Source organism: Eutrigla gurnardus (assembly GCF_963514095.1).
Source record: "Eutrigla gurnardus genome assembly, chromosome: 12".
NCBI classification, from domain to species: Eukaryota; Metazoa; Chordata; class Actinopteri; order Perciformes; family Triglidae; genus Eutrigla; species Eutrigla gurnardus.
This window is the reverse complement of record NC_139926.1, coordinates 21,316,253-21,343,170: the sequence shown is the minus strand read 5'-3', so window position 1 is coordinate 21,343,170 and position 26,918 is coordinate 21,316,253. Positions and strand designations below refer to the sequence as shown.

Genomic DNA, 26,918 nt, shown 5'->3' with positions numbered 1-26,918 from the left:
TTCCTACCAGCCAAGTAAAACTTTAAAACTCCAGAGTTCAAATGTATAAATATGCGTTCACCTATTTTTGGACGCGTGGCGTCCTGTGAAAGTAGCTCTTGCTGGGTACTTTCGGATTAAAACGGATTCAACTTGGCAATGTTGCTTCTTTTGTATGATTTGCTCTCTTTGTTCCAGCTCAATGTTGGGAAGCGGGTTTGACGTGTAGAGTGACAAAGACAACACCTGGTCCACGTGACACATGGACCCACACACCCCCACACACACACACTCCATAGACAACATGTATATACCAAAACAATATCTTTTATTTGTAGTCCATCACCACAGCCCTGGTAGGCTATTCTGCACCAAAGCCAATGGAGAAACACATGACAAGCTTATACAATAGAGAAAAGAGAGGAAGTCAACTGGATGGTAAGCAGTACGTGTTTACATTTCTGGGTGTCTCCCTCTGGACACCACACCTGCCTTACTAAATCTTTACCAGATCTACCTAGCTCTAGTTCTATAATACCTGGCATACCTGCTGTGGCATTCAGCCACTCCTGTCCCATTCTGCTGACCATTGGGGGGGATTATTGCTGTGGGAATGATTATTACCCAGAGTCAACAAGAGAGTCAAAAGCAAAACAGGAACAAGAAGAACACACAAAGCACATCTGGGTATTAGCGGTATTATTCACGCTGGCGAAAGTCGAGTCCTGAAAGTTTTGGAGCACCAAGTCAAAATGTCATCGACAACTTGAAATGGATTTGGGATTATTGTGCTGCAAAGCTGCCAGGATCCTCGCGCTTAATGTGTTGCCCTCAAATGGTAAAAATAGAGAAAGAAGACGCTTTCTGCAGACGGTCCATGTTTGTGCTTTTTTAATAATACTATTATCTTAATGAGGTCATAGTTTGGTTTGTTATACACTGGAGTTACAAAGGAAATTAAAATAGACTAAAATTCGAATAGCCCACCAATGGTAAACAGTACAGTATTTTTAGGGGGCATTCCTCCCCCAATGAAAGTTGGGTAAGAGGAGTTGAGAGGTCACTGATAGAATGCCTATACATACAGACACATACATACCACACAAACATACAGTCTGTCAAGCACGCACACGCACTCTCACACGTATATACTGTACAGAAACAGTCAAAACAATGGAGCGAGAGACAAGATGGAGTTCCACTAAAGTCTTCACAAAGCACAAATTCTTCTTATTCCTTTCTCTTGTTCCATACCACTTCCATGACAAATTTGTTGATTTTTTTTTTTTATTTGAAAAAAGTAGACATATACTGTAGCATCTCCACGCTGACTTTGAGTTAGGTTTGATTCCTCTTTGATGTTGAAAGTCATCTTTATAGTCAGATAATCAAAAAAACACAAGAACAGTTTTTGCGAAATTGATGCACAACAATCCCATACATTCTGAAGTTCATGAGTCAAAATTAAATGTTCTTGTGGCAGAAGTACTCCAATCTGGGCCTGTCCGAGTCTCCATTGGAATAGTTCCCACAGGACATTACTAGGTGACTGGTTAGCTCCATTCTGTTCGTTTCTGGGTACATCCACGCTCTTGTATTATACTTCCTTTACTTGAGTCCATCAGAGTTCAATGAAACACTCTCCACACACCATCACCTTTACTCCACCCTTGTGTATTGTCCAAGAACATTCTACATACAAGGTTTCTGTTGGATTAGAACATTCCAGGGCCTGGACTGAACCCCATGTCCATGTCACGTGGCCTCATCTGACCTCCCATCATCATTGTCTGCTGTGGAGGGCCGCCCATGCCCTGCAGTGACATCATCATGTTAGGTGAGCCACCAGGGCCTGGGTGGGCCATTTGTCTTCCCTGCATCATCCCTCCCGGACCCCCAGGAGACATCATCCTGTGCTGGGAGCCCATCATGCCTTGGCCCATGAATCCTGGAGGCCGCATAGAGTTGTGGCCAGGGTTGCCCATTGGCATGTCCTGGGGGCCCATTCCCCCACCAGGCCCCCCTGGCATCCCCCCCATCCCCTGCATGGACATCCCCATCCTCGGTGGACCATCCGCCATCATGCCCTGCATGGGGAAGCCAGAGGGGTGTGGTGGTTTCCCCCCAGGATTGTCTCCCCCACCTCGGGGAAAGTAAGACAGAGTCTGACTTGGCTTCTCTGATGGGATTATCCTGGACAGGTCAAATTCAGGAATGCCAGATGCTCCAGGCCGCATCACCTCATGAAGGTCTGCATCGCTGAATCCACCTTGCATGTTGTTGAACTCTGGCCCTCCAGGGTTATTGGGCTTGCACATACCCCCGTCACCCCCTCCGCCATGAGGCATGTTCCCCATCCGTCCTCCCATAGGTCCTCCTTCTCCCTGGAAGCCCATGGGATGGCCAGGGAAGCCTTGGGGGCCAGGACCATTGTGCGGGGAGAAAGGGCCTTGCTGCGAAGGGGACTGGGTGAGGGGGTATGCCTGGCCTCGGTGAGGATAACCCATGCGTCCCTGGGGCATCATTTGGGGGTTTCCCATACCAGGATCTTGGGCATTTGGTGGTATCATCATGCCATGAGGCATCATGCCTGGGCCCATATTAGGGGCATTGGGTGAGGGCATCTGCTGGGGCATGCCATGGGAGAGGGGCTGGGATCCCATTGGATTCATACCCAGAGGGCTGAGGGCAGACATGGGTCCAGCATTTCCAGGTCCCATCATGCGTGGGTTGCCTTGGTGATTCATTGGCATACCTGTATATGCAAGACGAAAACAAATTATTACGTATTCATGACATGCACTCATCAGATCACAGGAGGATTAGTATAAACATGGCCTAGGGTGGGCGGAATGGAAAGCACAAATCAAACAACAGACAAAGGATATTTAAGATGTCTTACCATTGTTGTTCACTGATGGCAGATTAGGGGAACGAGCTGGGGGCGAGTCGTCATCGGAGCTGGCAACAGTCTTTATGGCATCATGGTAGAGTGGGGTGGAGCTGGGCATTGCAAACTTGGACATGCGTGACATCATGATGGAGAGAGGGTTCTGGGATAGAGTTGGCTCAGGGGGTATGGTGTACGGACTGCCAGACGGGACGTTGCCTGGGAGGGACATGGAGCCAGATGGAGCCCCTGATGAAGGAGGGGCTGAAGGAGGGCCGTTACCACCTAGAGAATGGCATTATGAGAATGAGAGGACATGACAAAGATAATAAACCTTAGCCTTTTTTTCTGTCAGTTTGTTGTTTTTTTAAGCAGTGATAATATGTATCAATAGTGAGTGGTATTTAGGCTCAATGAGATCTAAATTCTGCGGCCACAAGAGGGCGCCACTGGACCATAACCCAACCAACCCCACCCCTTATACAGATGTGTTAACTTGACTGAGAGATGCACTTGATAAATAGCCTCCACAGCCATTTTATTTGCATTTTCAATGTAAATTAATTTGGATTTTAAAGGACTAAAAATGGGCACATGACTTACACATGAGATTAACAGTGACTAAAAATGCAAATCAGATTAAACACCAAACCACTTGCAAAAATATCTATCTATCTATCTATCTATCTATCTATCTATCTATCTATCTATCTATCGATAAATAGGTAGACAGGCGGATAGATAAAATTAATTGTGATATTAATAGCGACTGAAAAAATAAAAAATTGAAATTAAATTCCAACACCAAACCTTTCTTAACTGAACCTACCTAACTACACAATTCGTTTTTCAATAAACAGACAGACAGATAAAATGCAGAAAGAGATGGTTATACCTTGTTCCATGTTCCCCATCATGTTTGGTGAGGTTATACTGAGGGGAGGCTTGCCACCCTGAGGTTGTACTCCAGGACTCTGCATGGGTGGTTTTGGTGAGGATGCCCATCCTGGAGAGGGGTTAGGAAGAGACGGAGACCTCATATGAACAGGAGAGGCACCAGCTGATCCCATCATGGAGTGGGGAGATTTCATTGGTGCTGAAGCTGGAGGAGGTGGAGGGGCACTGGGGCCTGTGGGACCAGTGAGCATGCCAGCCAGCTGGGACGGTGTCTGAGGGGATTTAAGGTTTCCAGAAGGGGAGCCCATCATGGGGGACTGCACTTGCCTCAGAGGAGGGGACTTAAGTGGGTTGATACTGGGAGAGTTCCCCCCTCCTGCTTGGACATTCAGATCTGCTGGCTTGCGGCCCCTCTGACCTTGTGATGGGCCACCAGCAGAAGGGAGGTGGTTAATACGGCCATTACCTCCTGTTGGTGTTGATCTGTGCTCTGGGCCAAAGGCTTGGTCTGCATGTGGACCCCTCATTCCTCCAGGACCCCCTGGGAAGGGCCGCCCAGGCCCCATAGGAAAGTCTCCTGGTTGTGACTGCTCAGGGAAGGGAGGACCCTGCATGGGCCGGCCTTGTGGGCCCATGTTCTCCATTGGAGGTCCTCCACCTCCTCTCATTCTCATGATCTCTTCGGGACTCATATTCATGGAGGGATCGCGTAGCTTGGAGGGGTGCATATGAGGTCCAGGCCCAGGGCCAGGACCCATACCAAACTCAGGCCCCATTTCCCTTCCCCCCATACCCTGGAGCCTAGAGGATGGACTCATAGGACCATCACCGGGCATTCTGGGAAACATGCCCATGCCATTACCAGGTTCCATTCCACCTCTTTGGTGTCCCATCATCCTTTGCATGTCCATCATCATCCCTGGAGGGATGCCCTTCTCTCCACCCATACCTTGGTGGAACATTGCTTCTTGGACTGACTGAGGATTTGGGAAACGCTCACCACGACCCCCTGGACCAGCAAACATTCCCCCAGGTCCTCCAGGGAAGCCTCGTGCATCTCCCATCCGGGGAGGCATGTCGTCAGGCCAGCCCATTCCAGGCCTTGGGGGTCCCTCCATCTCAGGATTCATCATACCAGGGAAGCCAGGCATCCTCTGCATATGTGGGGGCATACCCCTGGGCCCAGGGCCGGGGCCAGGGCCCATGCCCATACGCTCCTGGTAGTGTTCTGGTGGACCACCTGGTCCTCCCCACATCTCTCCTGGGCCCATCTGGTAGGGAGGTGGGGGACCTCGCATCATGCCACGTGGACCATGGGGGTGCATCATCATGTCTGGAGGAAGCGGCCGGTGTTGCATTTCTTGTTTCTTCCTCTTCTCTTCATAAAACTCCTGCTGTAGCTTCAACCACGCCACCTGTTCTGGGGTCATCTGATCCCCGTCTCCACAGCCTCCTGGACCACCCATGTGTGGACCCATTTCATCTTGTGGAAAAGGCGGCATGTCCCTGGGACCATGGGGTGGCCCATGGGGTGGACCAAAGGGTGGACCTTGTGGGCGTGGTCCTCCTGGCCCACCTGGCGGTCCGAGGCTCTGAGACTGCGCCATCATGGCCTGTAAGGGGCCCTGCTCAGACCTTCGAGGTGGACCATCAGGGCCTCCATCATGGGGTCCACCATGGGCCTGTGGAGGCCCAGGTTGTGGGGCATCACGGTCATCAGGGAAAAGCATGCGCTGAATATCTCGCAAGGTCTGTAGGGAGCGCTGCCGATGCTCCAACTGTTCTTGGGACAGACCCTCCGTGTTCGCCTCCATGTTCAACAGCTCCTGGGCCAGCTGCTGCTGCTGTTGCTGCTGCTGGGGTGTGAGACCCGCTCCACCAGAGCCTCCACCCTGCCCTCCTTCACTTGCTGTTGGAGGGTTGAGGCCTGCCTCAGGTTGGGTGACAGGGGCCTGGTCAACTGGAGCTGTAGCGTTACTGGGGCTACTGCCGGAGAGATTTTTGGATTCCATGCCTGCAGAGGATGAGCCTTCCTGCGGAAGAACACCAGATTGGTTTAAAGGCTGGGGTGTGGCTGGCTCTGCCATGCCAGGTAAGGACGGCTTGGATCCAGGCTGGTGGCTCTGATCTTGGGCATGGGACGGGGGTTGCTGGGGAGGTTTGGAGTCATTTCGGAGGGCGTTTGCGGCATTGTTCTTCAGGAGAGAGTGACAGAAATAGTATTAAGTTATGACACTTTCATGCAAGATGTTGGTGTCTGAAAGCATTTACGTGTGCATGAAAGCAACTTTACCAGGAGGTGAGCTTTGTCCTTGCTGTTGGAGATATTTTTCATGTGGAAGGCAATGATGTTTTCTGTATGGCCAGTTAGAACTGCATCAGCTGCCCTGAGGACAAGAAGGCAGACAGTCAGATATCAGTCATCAGACACAATAAGTGTGTGTGAGTGTGTGTGTGTGTGTGTGTGCGCCAATTTAAAAGACGGTGAGCCAGATGAATGAGTACTAGATGGGACCATGAAGGTAAAACCAAGGTCAACAGAGTAAGCAAACTACTGCACGCACACACACACACACACATCTTCCACTGAGAATCCACATCTTTGATCTCCTAATTCCCAACAAAGTGTTAATCTAAGTGTGCAGATGCACACGATGGATTTAGGCTATAATTGGGAAAGTTGGGGGGGAGGAAGAGAAAGGGTGGGAAGTGAGTATACAAACAAACATCAAAGACGACAACAACCACTGATGACAAGGTCACAGAGATAACTCCAGGCAATTGACATTGTTGGTAATTCCATTTAATTTTGAACTGCAATTCCACAATGGGTTTTACTGTGGGTGTATGTTTTGCTTTTGTAAAAAAAAAAAAGGGGGGGAGGGGGTTCAGGTATTGAGATGACTTAATCAGCCTGTATAAACACAATAGTATTTCAAATGTGTAGAAATGAGCTCCAAATGAAAATACTTACCAATCAACATAACTAAACAATAGAGCAAATACTACTACTAATGTCAAATTCTAGCTAGGAAGGCCCTCAACAATAGAAGGGAAGATGCAAACAACAAACAAATGGTAACTCGGCTTCCTTACTTGTTGGCCATCTCTGTGGTGAAAACATAAACAAGTTTTGTGCCTGGTTTCTGGCCACTAGCAGGTTCTGTTGTGGAGCCCTGGCCCCCCAGCGTATTGTGGGAGGGTGTGGAGGAGCGACTGAGTCCGGCGTTGGAGGTAGAATGTGTGACGGAGTCCTGGGGCTTCACATCACTGGAGTTACAGTCTGCAGGAAGACAACAGGGAAGACCGTGGCTTTAGGACCGGCGCAGGCCTATGGGTAATGTAGTTCAACTGAGGAGCGCCCATAAGTCAAGTTGATCAGCAGAGGGAATGCTATGCATGCTTGGATGCGCACGTTAACACACTTACTGAAGAATCCTTTGTCATCTTCGTCACTTTCTCCCCCAGAGCACCAGTCGGCTCCACTGTACGGCTGCCTCCTCTCTGCCACACACATCCTCTTCACCCTGCTGCTGTCTGTACACACACACACACACACACACACACACACACACACAACCATCAGTGGGTTTGGGTTTATCTGTGCTAGCGACGAGTTTATTATTAAAGACGGTTGCCTCTCCAGACGAAGATAAATAACTATGTACAGCACATTTCTAAACAAAATGATGCAGTGGCACAGGATATAAGAAACAACAAACCAACTATGGGCTGTGATTAGGGAGAATTTGTGCTGTTTCCTCCATTAATCAGTGCTGAATCAATCTGATAAACTACCTCTACAGGAATAAATGATGTGTGTTAGTATTACCAGATGCATAGCAACAGTCACAACTGAAGCACTGCAGACATGGCACTGTTTAAGCAGTCAATGCATTCTATTAATAATCATTATGAACAAATGTTTGGTAACAAAGTATGAAAGCACAGCTACTAAAAACATCATCAAGACACTCATGAACTTTGCCCACCTACCTTAGTTCAACTATTTATATTAAAATCGTTCTGGTGAAAATAAAACATGTTAAATAGTCTCAGATTCAAATTAACTGATGCACCCTCAGAACGACTGGACAAATTCTGATCCCAGCTTGCTGCTGAACATAAGATAGTCAAATAATAATGAGTTCTGGCGACCATGGTTCTTACCTTTTTCCTCACTAGTAGGCGTGCCGCTCTCTGGCTGCTCAAACGACTCCACTGAGGTGCTTCTCTCCCTTTTGACTTTAACCTTGGAGCTTGGGCCAGAGGTCAGGCCCTGCCCATTCTTTAGCCCCATGCCCCCTGTCACATTCTGAGCCCCTTTGGAACCCAGGGTTTTGGGGTCACAGGGTGAGGGCTGTGATTGGCTACCAGTGCTCCCTGGTTTACCCTGATTGGGCATTTTAGAGTCCATCTGGGTGGCAGTGGAGGGGGACATGACGGGAGGTGAGCGTACCATGGCCTCCGTCTTCGGTTTAGGGCTGACAGAGGAGAGAAAATAAATATTAAAGTCATAAATAATAAAAGGAGAAGGCAGAAAGGAAATTATTGTTCTTTTTGCACTTTTTTCCCCCCCTTTGCAAACTGTTAGCTCAATGTCATGATGGCATCTGACATTTGGTTATTAGATTATTGGTATAAGGAATTCCTTGTGCACAGTTAAATCTGAAGACAGACTGTAGAGACACGTGCCATCTACAAATGACTGCTGCTTAATGAGAGCAGTTCAGTTCAGGCAAGACACATTCAACTGGCAGAGAACTCCCTCACCACACCCTAATCTCTTTCTGTGTCTCTTTTTTCTCGCCGTCTCATGCACACACACACAAAACTTGTACAAGTAGCATGAAAACAAATGCCAACATGTCCGAAAAGCAGAGTCGTAGCCTAACAACACTTAATATACGTTCACAGAGACACACAGCTAGTAGAAAAATAAGGCACAGCCAGGATTTTGGCAGTCCAGACAGCTGTTTCCAGAGGCTCCAGAACCATGAGTCAGCAGGGAAAACTTCCAACCTCAGTGTACTCCCTGACCCTAGAACAGCTTTGGATCATGCATCAAGACCTTCCAGGTAAAAGAAGGAAGCTGAGGAGCTCATCTTGGATCTGTATTATACCGGACCTACACTTGCTTGCTAAACTGCACCGGTAAGGCCAAAGTGCACCGCTAAGTTCATTGCTGCTCATACCATGTATACACACTTGGTAAGGACTTACCATGGCTGCATGTTAGCTAGCATACACCCTAAAACAAGAAGGCCTCCTCTTGCGTTTGTGTTTGCGTCCAACATCAAAAACATGCATGTTAAGTGATAAGTGATCAAGCCACTAGCTTTAAAAATGGTTGCTTGCTTTTCTTAAATAGTTGCGACGGGTCACATTTCCCCATTAGGATTAATAAAGTATGACTAAAATGCTGCTTTAGGGCCTTGGCTGAAGTTTTCTGTAGACTTGACCCTGATCAGCTTTTTCAAAAATCAAATCTCAGCACATTATGCACCTTGCAAATGGCAAGAAGAGGGTTTCACAACATACCAAACACTGGTGTGAGGGACGCACCAATCACTCTGCAACCACCATATCAGCCATAAGACTGCTTAACATGGTCTTTGACACTTTGCTGAACGGCAAAGTGTCAAAGACACTTTTTTTTTTTAACAGAAAAGGGTTCCATACAAGTAGCCTCTTTGTTTCTGATTTTAAAGAGAGACCAGTTTTTCACCACATGCTTCTGTTTTGAACAGAGGGTCGGGTGTCTGTATCCGTTCTCCCTTCCCAACTGTTAATACACACTGACAGATGATGTGTTTTTATTTTTTAGTAATGTGAGATTCTTTGTTTTAATTACTTGAAACAGCTTTATGTACTGGACACAAGCTTGTGCTTCCCCATTGAAGTCTATTTATACGTTATTGATGGGGAAAGACAACCGAGTACTTCAGTCAAAAGCTGTTAGTAGTACATAACAATGCCTCGGATAAAAACTTGATTTAGTGTCACTGGCGACAACCATGTCATGCAGCCATAAAAATGATCTGTTTAACATAGTGCCGTTGAAATTTTACTACTGCTGCTGGAGTGCTGCTGTTACAGAACGACTGGGTTAAATGAACAATTTTCATCAGCATTCAGATCAGTGTTTGGTTGATTAGGCTGTGAAACAATCATCGGGATGCTTATTATTACCACCATCACAGCAGTAGACCCACAGGTGGTCAGTGGGAAGATCTACTCACCTCTGCGTGTTGGTGGACGGGGAGTTCTTCAGCCTATTGGAGTGCATTGATGGGGCTCCCAGGACTACAGAACAGGGTGGAGTGATGAGCTGGTGAGGACTGCCTGTGTGCGTGAGCGGCGCTTTGGCGCGCACGTTCCTGGAGCCGGGAACAGGATTCCCGATGTTGGAGAGGTTTCCCCGACCGTCCTTGGCCTCCTCTCGCTCTTTCTTCCCTCGCTCCTTCTTGTTGAAATGTGTCGCTGCTGTACCTGCCGCCGCTGGCCTCTCCTCTTGGACCTCCAACATTCTCTCTATGTCCTTGTCTGTGTGTTTGGGTGTGCGCGCACGTGTGTGTAAATGTGTGTGTATGTGTGTGTGTGTGTGTGTGTGTGTGTGTGTAAGTGTTTAAAAACAATAACACTGGTCCAGGAGTCTTTTCTTGTTCGGCGTGTATTTATGAAACTCCCCCAAGGGGGCTTTCAAAGGCCCTTGGGCACACTGTTGAGAGAGAAAAGAAAAGAAAAAGGAACCGTTAAGAACACTGGAAAAATGGCCACTGTCTGAACAACCTCAGTGTGACACTCAACCCAAAACCTTTTTAATATCAATGTACTTGTGTAGGCTTGAAAGGTGGCTGTTAAAAATTGGTCTTTTGGTTTTGGTCGGCATTAATTCACACTTTGACATTAGTTGCAAAAACCAATACAATTTACTTGGACACTTCAATATCGTTTGAAAATGCTCAAAGAAACTTTCTTAGGAGTCTCCTTCAGCTTTACCTCCATCTCCACTGTTCATCTGTGTGCTTGGAGTAACAAGCAACCAACGTCAACAGCTGATGGGGCAAACTGAATCAGTGTATTCAAACACATATGTGTCTGTAACATGCCGCTACCTTTCGCTAGTCCGCTAAAATGGCCAAAACAGCTTGTATGGTGCATATATCTCGGCCGATAAGTTACAAGAAAATGCAGCAGAAGAACGCCAAAGATGCATTTGTGTTTTACGGAGAGCACCACAATTTTTTCTAGTTAAAAAAACAGGTTTCAACTTCGTAAATATCAATATTATTTCTAGCATTAGAACATCCAAGATCCAACATCAGTCAGATTAGTCTTTCATACTACTGCTCAGACTTAAGGCGGAGTATAGCATTAACACCAGCACTAAATTGTAACAAACAGTGCAGTGGGAGAGGTGGTATTGTGGTCCAAACTCACCACTGTGTGTGTGTGTGCGTGTGTGTGTGCGTGTGTGTGTGTGTGTGTGTGTGTGTGTGTGTGTGTGTGTGTGTGTGTGTGTGTGTGTGTGTGTGTGTGTGTGTGTGTGTGTGTTGAGCACGAGTATTGCATGAGAATCCTGTTTGAGAGCGAGCGGCCCAGTCAGTCACATTACATTGTCATCCTGAAAATATTTAGGAGCTCTTCCAAAACACTCAACATTGTAACTGGCTCCAGAGTTCCCCTGGGGAGAAGGAGGTGGAGTGTTTGGTGGGAGGTTAAAAGGGGGGAGGGGAGGGAGGGGGGAGGGGGGGTCACCGGTAACCAGACGAATACACTGACTCCTGCTACAGCAGCACACTCGTCTCTCGCGGGTCTGAGGAGAAGTGATTTACAACCACCAGGGCACACAAATCACTGCTGAACACGAGCAGAGGCTGGCTTCTCCACGGGGACGGAGAGGGGAAGCACAGAGGAGCCTTGTGTCTCCAAATTACACTGATTAGAGTAACCTTTCAACATAAAAATACACTTTGTGACACTGGAGTGGGGGCTTTTTCGGAGAAGGAATTGGCTGATTATTTATTGCGGAACTTGTGATTTGACTCAATGTTGGTTTCCAACAAAACAAGACCTATTCTGGTGAAATAACATGTTTCTATTTTGCGACACATCATCCTTTGATACATAACTGTGGAAACAAGGACCAGCAAACACACAATTACATGCGAGTAATTCTGCGGCGGTGATGTGCAGCAAACACAGGAATCGACTGAAATCTCACATAAAAAGGGGTTTCACGCAAACTATGGACCTCAGTTTAAATCTTGTCCATCAATAATTTCACACTCTCAGCAGAACGGACTTTTTCTACTTGTGTCACATCAGCAGTCGTGCTCGAGTTGGGTTTGGCTAAAGCAGACTTTCGATTAGGGGAAGTCGAGAGAGGACGAGAGGAGAAAGACGCCGTTTGATTTTGCTGTTCGCAGTAATGTCATCGAGTGAAGCATTAACTTGCATAAGTCACAGTGGAAAAGACACGCCACTGAACCACAACTCTGTCAATAATGACAGTCAGGAGACAGGAAGGGAAAACATTGCCGACAACTCCTTACAAGACACATTATGGGGATACAACAGCACACGTTCTAATCATACATTATATCCGTTTGTCCAAAGCGACTTACAGTAAATGCTTTCAGTCTTCATAGGAACAACACGAAGGTAATTGTTTTTAGTAGCGTACCTCCCTCAAAATATACCGCAGGCGTAATCAGCACTAATATGCAAGTGCTTAGAGTTTTGCTTTAAATGGCACATAAGTGAGTGTGGGTGCTAAGTGTAAAAAAAAGATTATGCTTCAACCCAACTTATTTAACATGTTGTCCAATCACGTCTGTCACATTCAAGGCATTACACTATTTTGCAGTAGAGCCCGACCGATAAAGGATTTTGAAGGCTGATACCGATACAAATGTTTGTTGATTTAAAAATCCGATATTCCGATATATCGGCCGATATTTCTTTTCTTTTCTTATTTCAGAAACGCGTAATAAAACATTAACATATTTCCCTAACATTAGTTATTTGTAGTTATTTATGAGTCTTCACAAAAATATGATATTGCTGTTTAAAAATAAACTTGTTTATTTTATCATCACAACGGAACATCAAAATATATTAAAGTTCTGATAAAAAAAAATGTATAAAAATACAAACTTAAGATATAAAACTTAAAGTCCTTTGAACAAAAACACAATAACAACAACAACCAAACACAAAGTTACCATTATTAAAAGACTTGTTAAGCTTCATAAATATAACTTATAAAAAGTTCTATGTGGGTGTTTCGTATTCATTTATCAGCCATTTTAAATGCCGATACCGATAGTTTGGAAAATGCCTAATATCGGCCTATAATATCGGCCTGCCAATATATCGGTCGGGCTCTAATTTGCAGTCCAAAAAACAAAATAGAGCAGTTGAGGACAGCTTGAGAGAGAAATTGGCCAATCCCTGCGTGAGGTAGGCAGGCATGTTGGATTTTTAATTTCAGCTATTAGAGAAATTTTGCCAGACGCAGTCCATTCACACATCAGAAAGGTGTGTGGGGAGGGGGCATCGGACGCTGCCTGGCCAGCTGAAAAGAACCGTGTTTGAAGCACAGTGTCGTGTTGTGTTTTAAAAGGCGCGTTTGCGGCCTGCTGTGGCCGTACGTGGGTGGGTGGCGACTCTGCTGTCCTGACTCAAGTGGAGGGATTATTGTTCCTCTGTGGGGTGAGTGCAGAGTCGAGCGTAGCCCCTGATGATGTACCACAGGGGCCTTGAGACATGGCAGCCCTCTGGAGCCCCGTGGAAAATGTGTTCAGTTTGCTCAAGGAGATCTCGTTTGACTATATCAAAGAAGCGGCCGTCCATCTTATTCAGCCCTAACTAGCACGTATGCCCTCGAGGGGTTTTATCTAAACCTAAACCCCAATCATACACAAGTGTGTGTAATGCGAGTATGTACATGCATACAGAGGCAAACAGCAGGACCTGTCAATCACCCGCTCCCTCCAATCGCACGCTAACAAGACACTAATTGGGGAGCTTGCTGACATGACTGTCATAAGTAAAGCACCGACACACACACCAGGCGTGCACACTGCCAGCCTGCCCGCACACACACACACACACACACACACCGAAACACAGTCGAGGTAATCACAGAGATTTCTCTTCCTCTATCTCCAGTAAAGAGTAAAGACGCTGAACTGTCTATCACAGCACACACAGCGAGCTGCAGTGCATGCAAGTTAATGGGAAAACAGTATAATGAGGCTATAAAAATGAGCTTCTTGCCTCCGATAGAAATATGAGGTTCCACTTGAAAAGAGGGCAGAAAATAGTTCAATTCAATTAGATTTGGGTTTTCGAAATGCGGGTGGCACTAAAAGGGAGCATTTCATTTCATGCTTATGTAACAGTTATCGTACGCCGGTTACGCAGTGAAGAGAGTAGACCTTCCCTGCTACGTCACCCAAATTCCACTGAGGGGGAGGCGTTATGCCAGCGGAGTGTCTGCTGGTGTGGGCGGGATTTAAAGGTGTGTGAATAAGAGGAAAGAGACGGCGACTTTGCTGCCAAACCAGTCCACTGGCATACATTTTGGATGCTACGGAGTCATTATTTGAAAAAAGACGAGGGGGGGAAACACACAAGTGCAAACGCAACTCTCTTCCCTCATCTCAGACCTGCTGTTGGCAGTAAAGGGGGCCTGCTGATGTTTCAGCCTTATTTATGCAAATCCCATTTTGCAGTTCAGTCACAATGGCGTATTGCTCTCCCTTTCTCCCTCTCTCGCTCCCCTACGCACTCTCCGTCTGCTCAGCCTCCATCTCAAGAATTTCTTTTCGTCCATTATTTGTTTAGGCCAATATCAGACACATTATTATTTCCACCTCTCCTCGGTTTTCTGCAATAATATACAAATAAAAAAAACACACACAGCCATCAGCAAGGAACCATGCAGTTTGAAGAAGCAGCAGAAAAGCCTTTCCATCTCTTTATACAAGGGCACAATTAACATGTGCCCAATATTCATAAAGATCATATTACCACATATGAAATCTCAAGTCGCTCCGTAACGAGAGGATTTAAAGGTCTGGTGCATTTAAAGTATAAATAAAATAATTAAAATCTAAAGCAAGCCGAGTAGCTTGTTGAAAAGCAGCCACAGGTGGTAATAATGAGACAATGGCACGCTAAAATGTCAAAAATCCTCCCGAGCCAATGCTTTAATGCAGGCATCGGTGTCTTGAGAGCAAGTGTCACAGGATCAAAAGCAGGAGAGAACAGTGGAGTCTTCCCACAAGGTACCACGGTGTGCGTTAACTTCCCGTTTTACCCTTGTGACATGAATCGTGCCCATTTTTCTGATGCGAGGACTGAAATGTCATAAACAAAGTGAGTGCAATTGATCGACAGTGTGCTGGATATTTTGGTTTCGGTTCTCGGTACATGAAACTTTCTGGTGTGCAAGAACTTTGTAATAATTCTAGATAAAACAAACAAAAAGGGTTTTCTTTTTTTTAGAGCGCAGGCTCATAAAGACTGGTTAACAACAAAAAGACTGAAACAACAAAGTATATTGAAGTGAAGATGGGTGTGGTTTATTCTTAATGAATCGAACGTTTTATAATATAAATAAGCTTCTTTATTCTTAAAACTAGGGTGGGTAATGTTTTAGAAAACCTTTGTCACGGAATTTGGCAACTTTTGGAGCTAGTGCTGAGTTACTTTCAAAATACTCTTACAGGTTTCTACAATATTGAGGAACCCAAGCTCAAATTTGACTTTGCTAAAGCAAGTAAACCCAGTTTTACCCTGAGAATAACCAGTTTCCTTACCACAGCTCGTCCCCACACATGCATGTCTGGCTGCTAGGGAACCAGTAACTAACTGCATGTGGAGCTAATTGCATTAACTCTACTGAAAGAAAGTACAAAAAAACAAGCAAAGATCTGCTGAACGACCCACAGTACCCTGGCCGAGGACACACCTGCAAGCTCATCTGTTGAGGTGGCTCTCCGAGAACATTAGTCCAACACGCCACACCCTGATAGCGTCTCATGACTCACGCTTGGAACTTGCAGAATGTTAGGAATGTTAAGTGTCACTAAAGATAGAGCTGTGACACCACAGGTTTAACATAATGCATATGTACCATGACGGGAACAAGGGCCCTCACACATGAACACAACTCAAATAAGCATGACTTCACTCCTAGCCGCAGAAATATTCAAAATGAACATTTCCGCATTCTCCAAACTCTTAACTGCTACCAATGTACAACAGCTACACGTCTCCATCCGTCTCCACTCTTAGTCTTTGCCCCCTCGCTCGCTCAAGTTTCCCCCCCCACACACTCTCCGCTGGTCTGCCTGTCCTGCATTTGTACCACAACTCTCACTCCCCCCATCCTCGGTTCATCCCTTCCACTGGTCCACAGACGATGCCCCTCCATCCCCAGGGAGGCGACATGTGTGTAATGTCACATTTTGTCGTATCATATCATGCTGACAGAAGTCTAGCCATGTCCATCACAGTGATGGAAGTGGCAGTGAAAGCAGGAGGATGGGAAAGGGTTGGGATACGGATTTACCCGTAGGAGGGCGGGGGGGGGGGGGGGGTTATTACACAAGTCGCTCTCTTCACAGTGTGCGGGTGGGTGTCTGTGTCTGAGACACACACACACACAGCTGACTCACTAGTGACACATCTGCTGGCACAGCCTGGGCACCGTGCCATGTGTGGCGGCCAGCTCCAGCAGCAGGACTGGCACTCAGCACTCCAGCCTGCTCTGATCTCCGTCTCACACACACTTCACCATGCACTTCCATCTCTGTCCATCTGCCCTGCATCTCTGGATCTCTGGCTAAGTGGGTGCGTCTTACAAACACACACCTTTCTGCAGAATACAAGACAAAGAGACGGTAACTGGCAACAACGTGCCATCATTTCTCTAACAAGACAGGCGTGGGTGGATGTCAGTATCAAACGCTTGCCAGTGTCAGATGCATTAGGCTCATTTGTGTCAATATTATATTCATTTGTTGCCATAAATGTAATGCTAAAATTAGATTGGATGGTACACATTTACCATTACATAAAATACATATAATTACAGGTTGGATGGTCAATATCAGACAACTTGACTGGAAAATTATTTTTAATTTTCTCCTCCGCTGGTAGCACACGTGCAAGCAAAGAAAGCCAAATGAAAATCATGAGCGGAGCTGAAGCTGACCTATTAAGACAAACACCTACGCTATGTGCGCAGTCCTGAGGCAGCAAGATTTCCTCTGTAATCAGGCACATTAAACCATGCCGTCTTTGGCTTAATATTACGACTTATCAACCACAAACTGGTCGAACTTCAATGGGTTGAAGATATTAGCGTTGCAAACAATGGCCCCATTAACTTCAACCAGATAGACGAGGAGTCTGCTTGATTCACCGCACTAAGTGAGACGCGAGACGAAGCTCAGATCAGATCACGTGAAGTCGATCTGGGCCCCGAAACACAATATATCTGTATATAATACAGGGATGGATTCTACTGCCAGCTCTGATATGTTAGAAGAAAGTGTGTGTTTTTAGGCTACAGTTGATTTGTGGTCATCATGCTGCATTACCAATTACCTGTCTGTGGTGTCTGTTTGGGTCTGAATGGATGTAGTCCTAATCATCCTCAGGTCTACTACAGACCTAGTTTGAATCGACTTGGATTGGATCTTCTTTTATATTAAATTGGGTAGAGGTAGGCTTACCTCTACTCGGACACTTTCTTCCTCTAATTTGAGGTTAAAGCCAAACAGGAACTCAATTTGCTTAAGAGAATCTCTGCTGCCCTCTGTGCAGACCCCCTCATTCCTCCCTTCCCTTGACCATGCTCTCTGGTCCGTGACTCCCTCCCTCCACCCTGACGTTCGCTCCCACACTCGGGGCCACATTCCTCCCCCGTTCATGCTGGGAGGACGTCTCCCTGTGGCTAAAAGCATTGTGGGAAATCCCAACGGCCAGGCCCTTCAGCGGCCGAGCAGACCAATGAGGTAAAGTGTAAAGCAGCGTGGTCCTCACTTACTGGTCAAAAGGCCCTTTTTGCACGCAACTCGCAATTATATTACTCGAGTGTCATCAATGTACAACAAAAAGCACATAAAGAACATATATTCACATAAGAAGCAGCCGTCAATACAACCCACACAGTGCAAAACCTCCATTTATAGCACCAAGAACATTAGTCGGGGCAAGAATGAAAATTTAAGACGGACCATGTGACACGGTTCAGGCATCGCCACTGACCTGATATGACAAACAATCAGATGTATTTTACTCAAAGCAGAAAACCCACAAACACACAGGCTGTACATGTGCCGTGCCATCTTCTGTCTTACAGCGAAATTAGCACTGTGGAGAGAATATGAGCCAGACCGTGTCCCTGAATTACCCCAGTTTGCATGTGTGTGTCACTCCCATGGAATTTTAAACACACTGGCTAAGACCTGCCCAATTACACATAAAGGCAGAAAGCAATATACATGCACGTACTCATACTACTGCACATGGATGCACCACACGCGGCAGCAGTTAGCCGTCCCAATAATGTCTAGGAGTTGCCGTGAAGAACCGCGCTACGAGTTTATGGCATCTGCTGCTCCCATGAGTGGTAAGCTTGCGTGTCTCTGAAACTATGAATGCTCTGCAACAAGACATGTCTACCCAGTTATTACCCACATGCTAATGCTGAAAGCACACAGTACATTGCCAATATAACCCAAGCAAATTGGCTTGAAACGCGATCTGCCCATTAATCCTGATATTGAAGACGCGCTGAACTTCCTCTTCTACTCTTAACACCGAATCTCCTCAGGAAACGGGATGACGCCGCTGTCACACCTCTCGTATGGTTGAATATTTTTAGTAGCCGCTCTTGAAAAACGTTGGTGGCTAGGAGGGGGATGGTAACATTTATTTGGACAGGAAGATGGACTTGAGAATTTACACTTTTGCTCTGTATGTTTGAGACATTTTTCATTACGTTCACGGTGGGTGAAAACAATTGAAAAGCACGGAAAATAAATTCACTTTGTTTTTTTATGAGTATATTAGGAGATGGCTGAAATGACCAGGCAGTCAGCAAAAAAAAACAAAGATGGAGGATGAAGATTTGAGCTGTTCAGATCTAAGGTGTGGCACTATTTTGGAATCGTTTGTTTTTTTTCTCTCCCCACAGGATAAGATTACAGTTGCTGTTAAACAAAATAAATTATGGATTGAAAACAACCCCCGTGCAGGTGCATCCAGCCTGACACCATGCAGAACTAAACACTGTAGAAGCAGAAAGGAGGGAATTAATCTGATTATTTGCCTGCCCAACAAAATCCAGACACGTCCCAGTAAATTTGACAACACGCTGGCTCCAATTATCTGCTCCACATAATCCGATACTAAAGCAACCACAAAACACCGAAAATCCTATCAAACCACAACATTACAGAATTGTAGCATCACACGTAGCACCGCCAATGTTAGCATGTTAGCATTATCATATATTGTGAGGTCCCTGCTGGTAACCGCCTATAGCAGTGGAAACAAACTTCTACATGTCATTCGTGGCTCGTTCATGTTATATTGATCAGACAGTAATTACAAGCAACTGGTGGCAACAAAAAGAGATGCAAAGCCAGAATTTCTGGTGACTACATCAAAATCAGTAATAATAATACTAATAATTACCAATTAACTGGCGTACTGCAGTACTATTCTATATGCTATTTGCATCTGTAGAGCATTATTTCCTCACAAACTAGCTTTCTGCACCACACTGGCATATAAAGCGTCACATAGCGGGAGCTCAACTAAAAAGGCCTGGATAACGAGCAGCTCCCTTCCTTCATTTACACTGAAGTCACTTGTAGTCACACTTGACGACCAAGATCTGAAGCGGTAGCTGGTGGAGGCTTTTCACTGGTTTGTAGAGTTAGAAAACTAATTTCAAACTCAAACCAAGCTCTTCAAATTGTGTCACATGCACCAAGTTTTACGGTTAATCGAAAAGAATTGCGGAAAAATCAGCAATTTCATCTTCTTCCTGCTGGAGAGCACATGGGCAAGAAATACATTTATAAGAATTCCAGGGAGGTGTGGTGGCCAAAATATCACCTTAATCATTACAGGTTCCTTAATTAAACGAGACAAACTACAGTCAATCCGGTAGCTAGAGAGCACCTCCGCATGGCTGGCAGCTTTTACATAGATAGTTGGGGTGACTGCGGGTCAGCATGGCCCCCGGGTTCCACTTGAGAGCTGCACTGTTTGAGAGGGCCCCCCCTCCCCTCGGGGAGCAGCATGTCTGTGCAGTAAGTGTCAATCACAGCAGCGGTACATGAAAGCAGAATTATAGGTACATTCTGACTCAGCCAGACACGTCCCTGAGGATCCTGTACGGGCAACAATCCCACCGCACATCCACACAGACTGAGACCTCCTCCTACACTAAAAAGAGATATGAAATGTAGCTCGTAGAAAAACACATTCATATTAATAGCTGTAAACATTCGGAAAGACACACTAAACTGTAAAGACTTACTCCTAGAAGCTGGTCCTTCGAGTGCTACAAGATTTGTTTTAAAATGACATCCTGCAGCCTTGTGTACACAATTTCCTTTATTATTATAATCTGTCTTTATGACACGTCTAAGCGATGGCTACTCTATGTTGTACGGCGTGGAATTTGAACAAATGAATAAATACAGAAAACAACAGTTGCACTTATTCTTCCACTTGCTGAAAAATGCTGCTATAAATTAAGGAATAGATATTTCTGCAATTTTGATCCATTTTAAAATCATTTAACACCATTTGGTTTTGAGTAACTGGTGTCCGTGCTACTAAAACAATGAGACATTATTTATTGAACCCTGATTTTTTGTTGTTATTTTAATACCACCATAACACCCATTATCTAACCCTGCACATGCCTTCTAAATTGTAATCACATTTTTTCATGTTTTATTGTTATTGGTCCAGTGTTGCTTCTGCAATTATTCTTTTTAAGGGTACTCAGATTTCACTTTTTCCTACCAAACCAACACCAGTTCACGTATTCTTTCTGTCTGTGTAATCCACCACTTAGAGGAACTGATTTTTTAAATTTTTAAAGCTTTATAAAACTGTGCTGTGCTGCAATTTTTCCCCGACATTGAAAGAAATTGAATTTATTGTGGATTGGTCACATCTCCGTCAATACCGGATTAATCTAACAAAGTTGCTAAAGGCGCTCAGTGTACAAGAACAGATCACCATTATTTCAATTGACAAGGAAGATTACTGGATGTTAGGATACTGACGGGGAAAATGGACAATATTAGCAGCAATCAATCGACACAGCAATCACATTTTTATTTTAAGCCTCGTCTGCAATCAGCTTCATAGCTCATATTATGTCTTCAAACAGTTAAATCTAGGTGTTTCGAATTATCTTCTCCAAACTGAGGAATGTTAAATGCCTTATGTCAAGTTACTTTCTTCAAACAGGGAAACAAATGCACAAAAAAAGGAGAAAAAATCCTCTATGAATAAAATAGGTGAATTCTCTATTTGTGTATTATAGTAACATATTAGTCATGTTCTGCTGGCAATATCAAAGTAGACTAAACCAAATAGTATTTCTCCTTCTCTCTGGGGAATACTACAGAATTCCTGTACTATGAAGGTCTGTCTATCGTGGGTGTCATTCTACTGATGAATTAAATTCCTTAACTCATTGTGAATGGATGTATATTATTTAGTTTAGGAGCAGAATGAGGGAAAAAGAGTGAAAATAAACATTCCAAGCATACAAAAACGAACACACTTGGGATTAATCTACTGTTTGAACAGGGAGGGGAGCCTTCTGCCACCCGCTACACAAGCAATGAGACAAACCGCCTCTTCAACACATCCCTCCACGTCACACACAACGCAAGCCGTGCGAGTTTTAATTAGAAAACCCATGAAGCAAACAACTGCATGGAAACATGAGAGGCTAACATACAGGGGAGTAAAAGAAATCCTTAGCCACTTTACATCAATATCCACTTCCCTGCGTCCTTCACCTCGCTGTGGTTTTTGGTTCACGCGCTTCGGATTAGATAGCCGATAAATACACAGCGTGGACAGGAAGAGCGCCTCGACCATGTTGTGTCCTCAGCATGCGCAGATGTGAGAAGAAGACCAAACATCGCACTGATAGACCCGAGCAGCGAGGTCCTTTTCCTCGAGACGCTCGCCTGCGCATCAAACGTGGTTGTACGGGGGGTGAGCACTCTACAATTCAAGGCCTCTCTCGTCAACGCTGCAGCCGTCGACGTAGGCACATCCGTAGATACATGTCAAAGAGATACTGACTGATGTAAGGAAGACCCCGTGCCTGGCTTGAACTGTTGCATCACAGCGCTGTTAAGATATCAAGTTATGACACCGGTTTGTTTTAGAGTGCAGGTAAGAAGTGTTTGCTGCGATTATTTATACATTTATGTTTTAAAATGATGGTGGAAAACCTGACAGATAGATTTCTGATTCCTACATACAGTAACAACAAATAGTCAACCACCTTATTCAATCATTCTCCCCGTATGAGAGACTCCCGACGGTCTCCACCAGTTACACAGGGATGTACATCACCGTTTGACATGGAGGCTCCACTTTTACTGAAAATATCTGCGTGCATGTGATTAAATTCTGATAATAATCTGAGCAACTGCTAAAGACCCCATGAAGTGACCCTCAAACTTCAAGACGCGGTGGGTGAGCTCCAGCCATGAATGAATGACAGGCTTTAAAATTACGTTTTAGATATTTATTATTTAGGGATTTTTTTTTTTTTTTAATCGTAAGTGTGGGCTAAAACTCTGCCGTCCCGGTGAACAGCTGATTCTACATCGAGCTGACAGGTGGTTTTCAGGTCATATCTGACCCGTTTTCAGCTAATTTCCCACAAACGGCGCCTCTCAAATATATATTGCAACACTGTCTTTTGGACACGATGCACGACAAAATAATTCATTCAATAGTTACTTTAACTTACTTACCAATACGGCGTTCTCTCTGCCCAATAAGCCCGCCACGTAACAATCTAGTCATGAAATCGCACACTTTAGGACCCTTCCCCCGAGAATAAGCATGAGCATTAATGGTTTTAAAAGTAGCATTTAGCATGGTAACAGATGAACAACAGAAGTAATCCTGGTCCGTCATTTGCCACAGAACAGAGCATAGAACATATTCCGACAATCCAATCCACGGCAGGGGTAGGGGCCGACGACTAAGCGCCCTTTTCCTGCTCTAAAATGTTATATTTGCCTTCAAAACCCCACTATCGGTCCACCTCTTTTTAGAACTAAAGCAATAAAAATGGGGATGAGAGAACAGCATTTATGCACAGTCAAAGTGTCATGGGTGTACACTTTTGAGAACAGGGGAGATGTGTGTTGTATGAAAGAAACTCTGTGATAAAGTGTGAAAAAAAAGAAAAAGAAAAGAGCGAGAGTTGAGCTGGGTTACCTCAGAAGCCCCCCTGCCCTTTCAGCAGGGCCTCATATGGAGAACCAGGCCTCAGGTCCCCTGGGCACTGATTTCTGCTCTCCACTAGACTCCTCCCAGCAGTCAGCCGCTGAGGCTGTGCAGGAACCTGGCCCACTCACGACACCTTACAGCCACAAGTCATTCACACCTGGAACAGAGGGAGACAACTTTGCTCATCGGGTGAAACACAGACAAGCAAACGGCAAGGAAAAGCACTCAAGACACTCGTGTTGACAAGACCAACATGGAGCAAAACACATAACCGGCGCAAAGCTCAGGTCATTAGGGGCTACAATAACCGGTGTACGTTCACCTTTTCACCCCGAACACTCATTTATACTTCAGTTATCGACTGGTGCACACATAGGGGACTAGAAAACAGCGTGTGATACTCCAACAAGAGCTTCTTTGCATCCAAGAGGACTTCCTCCAGATATCCACGGTGGGACTGGAGAGGTGACACTCCAATAGTGCTAAGAAAATAAGGTAGCAGCAGTGACCAGAGAAATTATGAATATCAAAAGGACTACCAGATACAAGTCTGTGTCAGACAACAGTGTTGCCTAGCAATTGAGGAGACCATGAGTCCTGTAACTGGAAGGTCTGCAGTTCCATCTCAACGACGAGATGCTTCAAGGCGACGGTCCTCGGACACGACGCCGAACCCCATGCCTGCTAAGTCAGAGGTCGCTCGGGATAACAGCATCAGCCAAAAAGGACTGGAAGGCAAACTGCAGCAAAGCACAAAAGCCACTGAGATTTTCTCTTTCCTCATGCTTTCCTCTATGTATTATGATGGAGAAAACCAAAGCAGTAAGGCAACACATAGTGCTGAGTCCATGCAGAATGTTTTATGAAAAAGGGAAAAATAATTAACTATCATCTGTGTGCATCAAATGTCTTTTACTAAAAGGTTTTAGGATTTTTTTGAGTAAGAAAAAAAACATGGGTAAAACCTAAAATAGAAGACATTCTCGTGTTTTGCCAGTGTAACACAAGCACAATGGCACACAACTTACTCACGGAACAGGCCTACTCGAGGAAGTCGTCCTTAAAAAACACACACACACAAGACATGTACAAAGCTCAAACTCTGCTAAATAACGTAAAGCACACAACAACTACAGACTAGACTTCCCCCCTCCTCCTAAAATCTCAGCGCCTCACTGGACAGCTCTTGGCGGACAAAGTAATTCCATGGCGCTTGAAACTCCAGGAACTTTTTTTTTTTTTTTCTTTTTCCTAAAAGAAGTTGTTCCTGTTTCGCCAGAGAACTGGTGTGTGTGTGTGGGGGGGGGGTGGGGGTGTGGGGGGGGGGAAGGGAGGACTTCAGCACTTGCATTCATGGAGCGTCGGCCAGCGCAAACAAAGTCTTCCCCGAAGAGGGAGGCACTGGACGGCGGCGGAGAACAACGACGTCGGCCACAAGCACATACACACACACATACAAAAAAAAAAAAAAAAAAAAAATCAGACACAAAATGAGATTCCCTTTTTTTTTTGGGAGGAGGGGGTGGGGGGGCTTTGTCTGCTAATGAAACAATCCAGGCCCTCCTTAGGCAAACGTTCATTTTCAAGTTCTGCTAGCTCCGTTAACAATGTAACAATTAAATCGCTCGCTAGATGATAGGGGCTGGTCGACACAATCAGCAGCCGAGGCCTGTAATCTCGCTACGCGTTTATAAAAATCACATCAAACACATTTTTTTAAAGAAAGGAAATACAATACCAGCGGTGTGGTACTCCCGAAGAATGCAGACCATGCATGCTGCATTGTATCCTTTTTTTCGTTTACCACGAAGAACGGGCGGTCCTCCGGTATAATGGGGTAAAAACCAATGTTTCTCCGCGGGTTTTACACCATGCTGAAAACATCGTGAATAATCCGCTTTCGGTGCGCTGGAAAAATCGGCATTTGCGGGTTGAAATGGTGCTCCCCCAGTCTGCCAGGCCAGACGCGACGTGGGTTTTTTTTTTTTTTTTTTTTTTTTTTTTTTTTTAAGCTAGCCAGCCTTCGGGGACACAGAGGCAGAGAAGAACGGATACCGGAGTGAGATGTCCCCGGGAGGAGGACCCGCGTGTGCCCGTTGCCAGGAGGCGAGCCGTGGTACCGACACTTTTCCACCTGGATGTTGTTTTTTTTTAAAAGACGAACACTCACCTGGAATGTTTGATTAATTTCCGCTTTCCTCGAACGACGGACTCATACCGCACACCGAGCAAATCACAACATTATCACGGGAACATTATAAAATAGAAATATGTCTCCCCCCCCTTTCGCCCGAGCTTTCCAGTGGTCCTACTCCATTACATCCCAGTCAAGATTTCCTGTCGTCTCTCTCCCTCTCTCTCTCTCCCTCTGTACACCCCTCCGTTCCAGCGCGATGGTTTAGCCCGAATTCTAAGTAGCAATTCTAGGTCAGGTCTGTGTGCCAGTGAGAATGTTACTGTCGGACAGCAGCGAGACGCCAACGTCCACTCCATGTTACACGGTATGCAAAACACAGAAAACACAACAAATGCAATTAAAGCGTGGATTTAAACCAATAGAATTGCATATAGTGGAGTTTTACCCGGATGTTTGTGAACACATCGAACTTTCTAGTATGTGAAATAACTTGGAAGAATCCTGGATATAAGCATCACACCTGAGGAAGTTCCCACAGGACAATGTTTAAATAAATAAAGTGAAGCCACTCTGCTGCTGAGAGCTGATTATTAAGTTATTCCATGACTGATGAAAAAGAATCAGCAACTATTCTGACAACCGATTAATCATTGGAAATAATTTGTAGTTGCAGCTTCTCAATTATGAGACTTTGCTGCTTCTCTTTCGTCTCAAGCGAACTGAATACCTTACATTGTTGGACTGTTTGTGCAGCCATGTCACATGGTAATGGGGCGTTTTTTTATTTCAGTATCTTCTTGATACAGATCAGATTATTAATCAAGGACATTTAGTTGCAGCTGGATGTTACTGCCACTTGTAGAATTAACATTTCTCCATTTATGAAGCTGTCTAATTATCAGCAGCTGTATAAAAGTGTCCTGATCTGTTTTCTTACTTAGTTGCATTTGTTTTAAAGAAGTACAGCCATTTATTAGTGCACTTCCAAGAAGTTGGGAGAAGGAAAAGCACAAATCACAGCAGCAAAGGCTGCAATATGAATTTCTTGACAGTATGAGTTCCAAAAACCCTGAATCCTACATTACCCACAATGCAAGCATCTTTTCGTTGAAAAAAACAAACATGCCTCCCTCCCTGGCAAATGGCCATGTCTTTCAAACTCCACCTCCAGCTGGTGACTCATGTTTTCTCTTGTAAAGCTCACGCTGAGATAACCCTGATGAAACTGACCCAATGTATGTATAACATCAGTTAGTTTCCCTAAAGAAACAGTGCCCCCATGTAACAAACATATCAGTTTGTGCTGGAATTATAGTAATTTAATTTATCATATAACCGATGTGTTTATAACCCCCACATTATCATAGTAGTGTTGCAAACTAATCATTCAAAGATAACTTAAAAAACAAGAATAAGACAGAAAAACGTGTCTTTAATGCAAAGTAGACCTGTAATTTTACACTACTATGA

The 26,918-nt window shown here is 45.1% G+C and overlaps 1 protein-coding gene across 2 annotated transcripts; it reads right to left on the bottom strand.

Annotated features, from left to right (window-relative positions):
- Window positions 1-290: 290 nt before the first annotated feature.
- bcl9 (BCL9 transcription coactivator) lies at window positions 291-25,648 on the bottom strand. Of its 2 annotated transcripts, none has more exons than XM_084023284.1 (10): window positions 25,482-25,648; window positions 23,300-23,468; window positions 10,009-10,487; window positions 7,937-8,250; window positions 7,196-7,303; window positions 6,863-7,049; window positions 6,060-6,153; window positions 3,765-5,961; window positions 2,882-3,154; window positions 291-2,734 (listed from the first exon to the last, which is right to left on the bottom strand). In XM_084023284.1, the coding sequence occupies exons 3-10, from the start codon at window positions 10,293-10,295 to the stop codon at window positions 1,695-1,697; spliced, it is 4,500 nt and encodes a 1,499-aa protein (XP_083879410.1). In that variant the 5' UTR covers window positions 10,296-10,487; window positions 23,300-23,468; window positions 25,482-25,648; the 3' UTR covers window positions 291-1,694. The 2 variants fall into 2 exon arrangements, with proteins under 2 accessions (XP_083879410.1, XP_083879411.1); XM_084023285.1 differs by lacking the exon at window positions 25,482-25,648 and adding an exon at window positions 25,050-25,413.
- Between the last annotated feature and the right edge of the window lie 1,270 nt (window positions 25,649-26,918).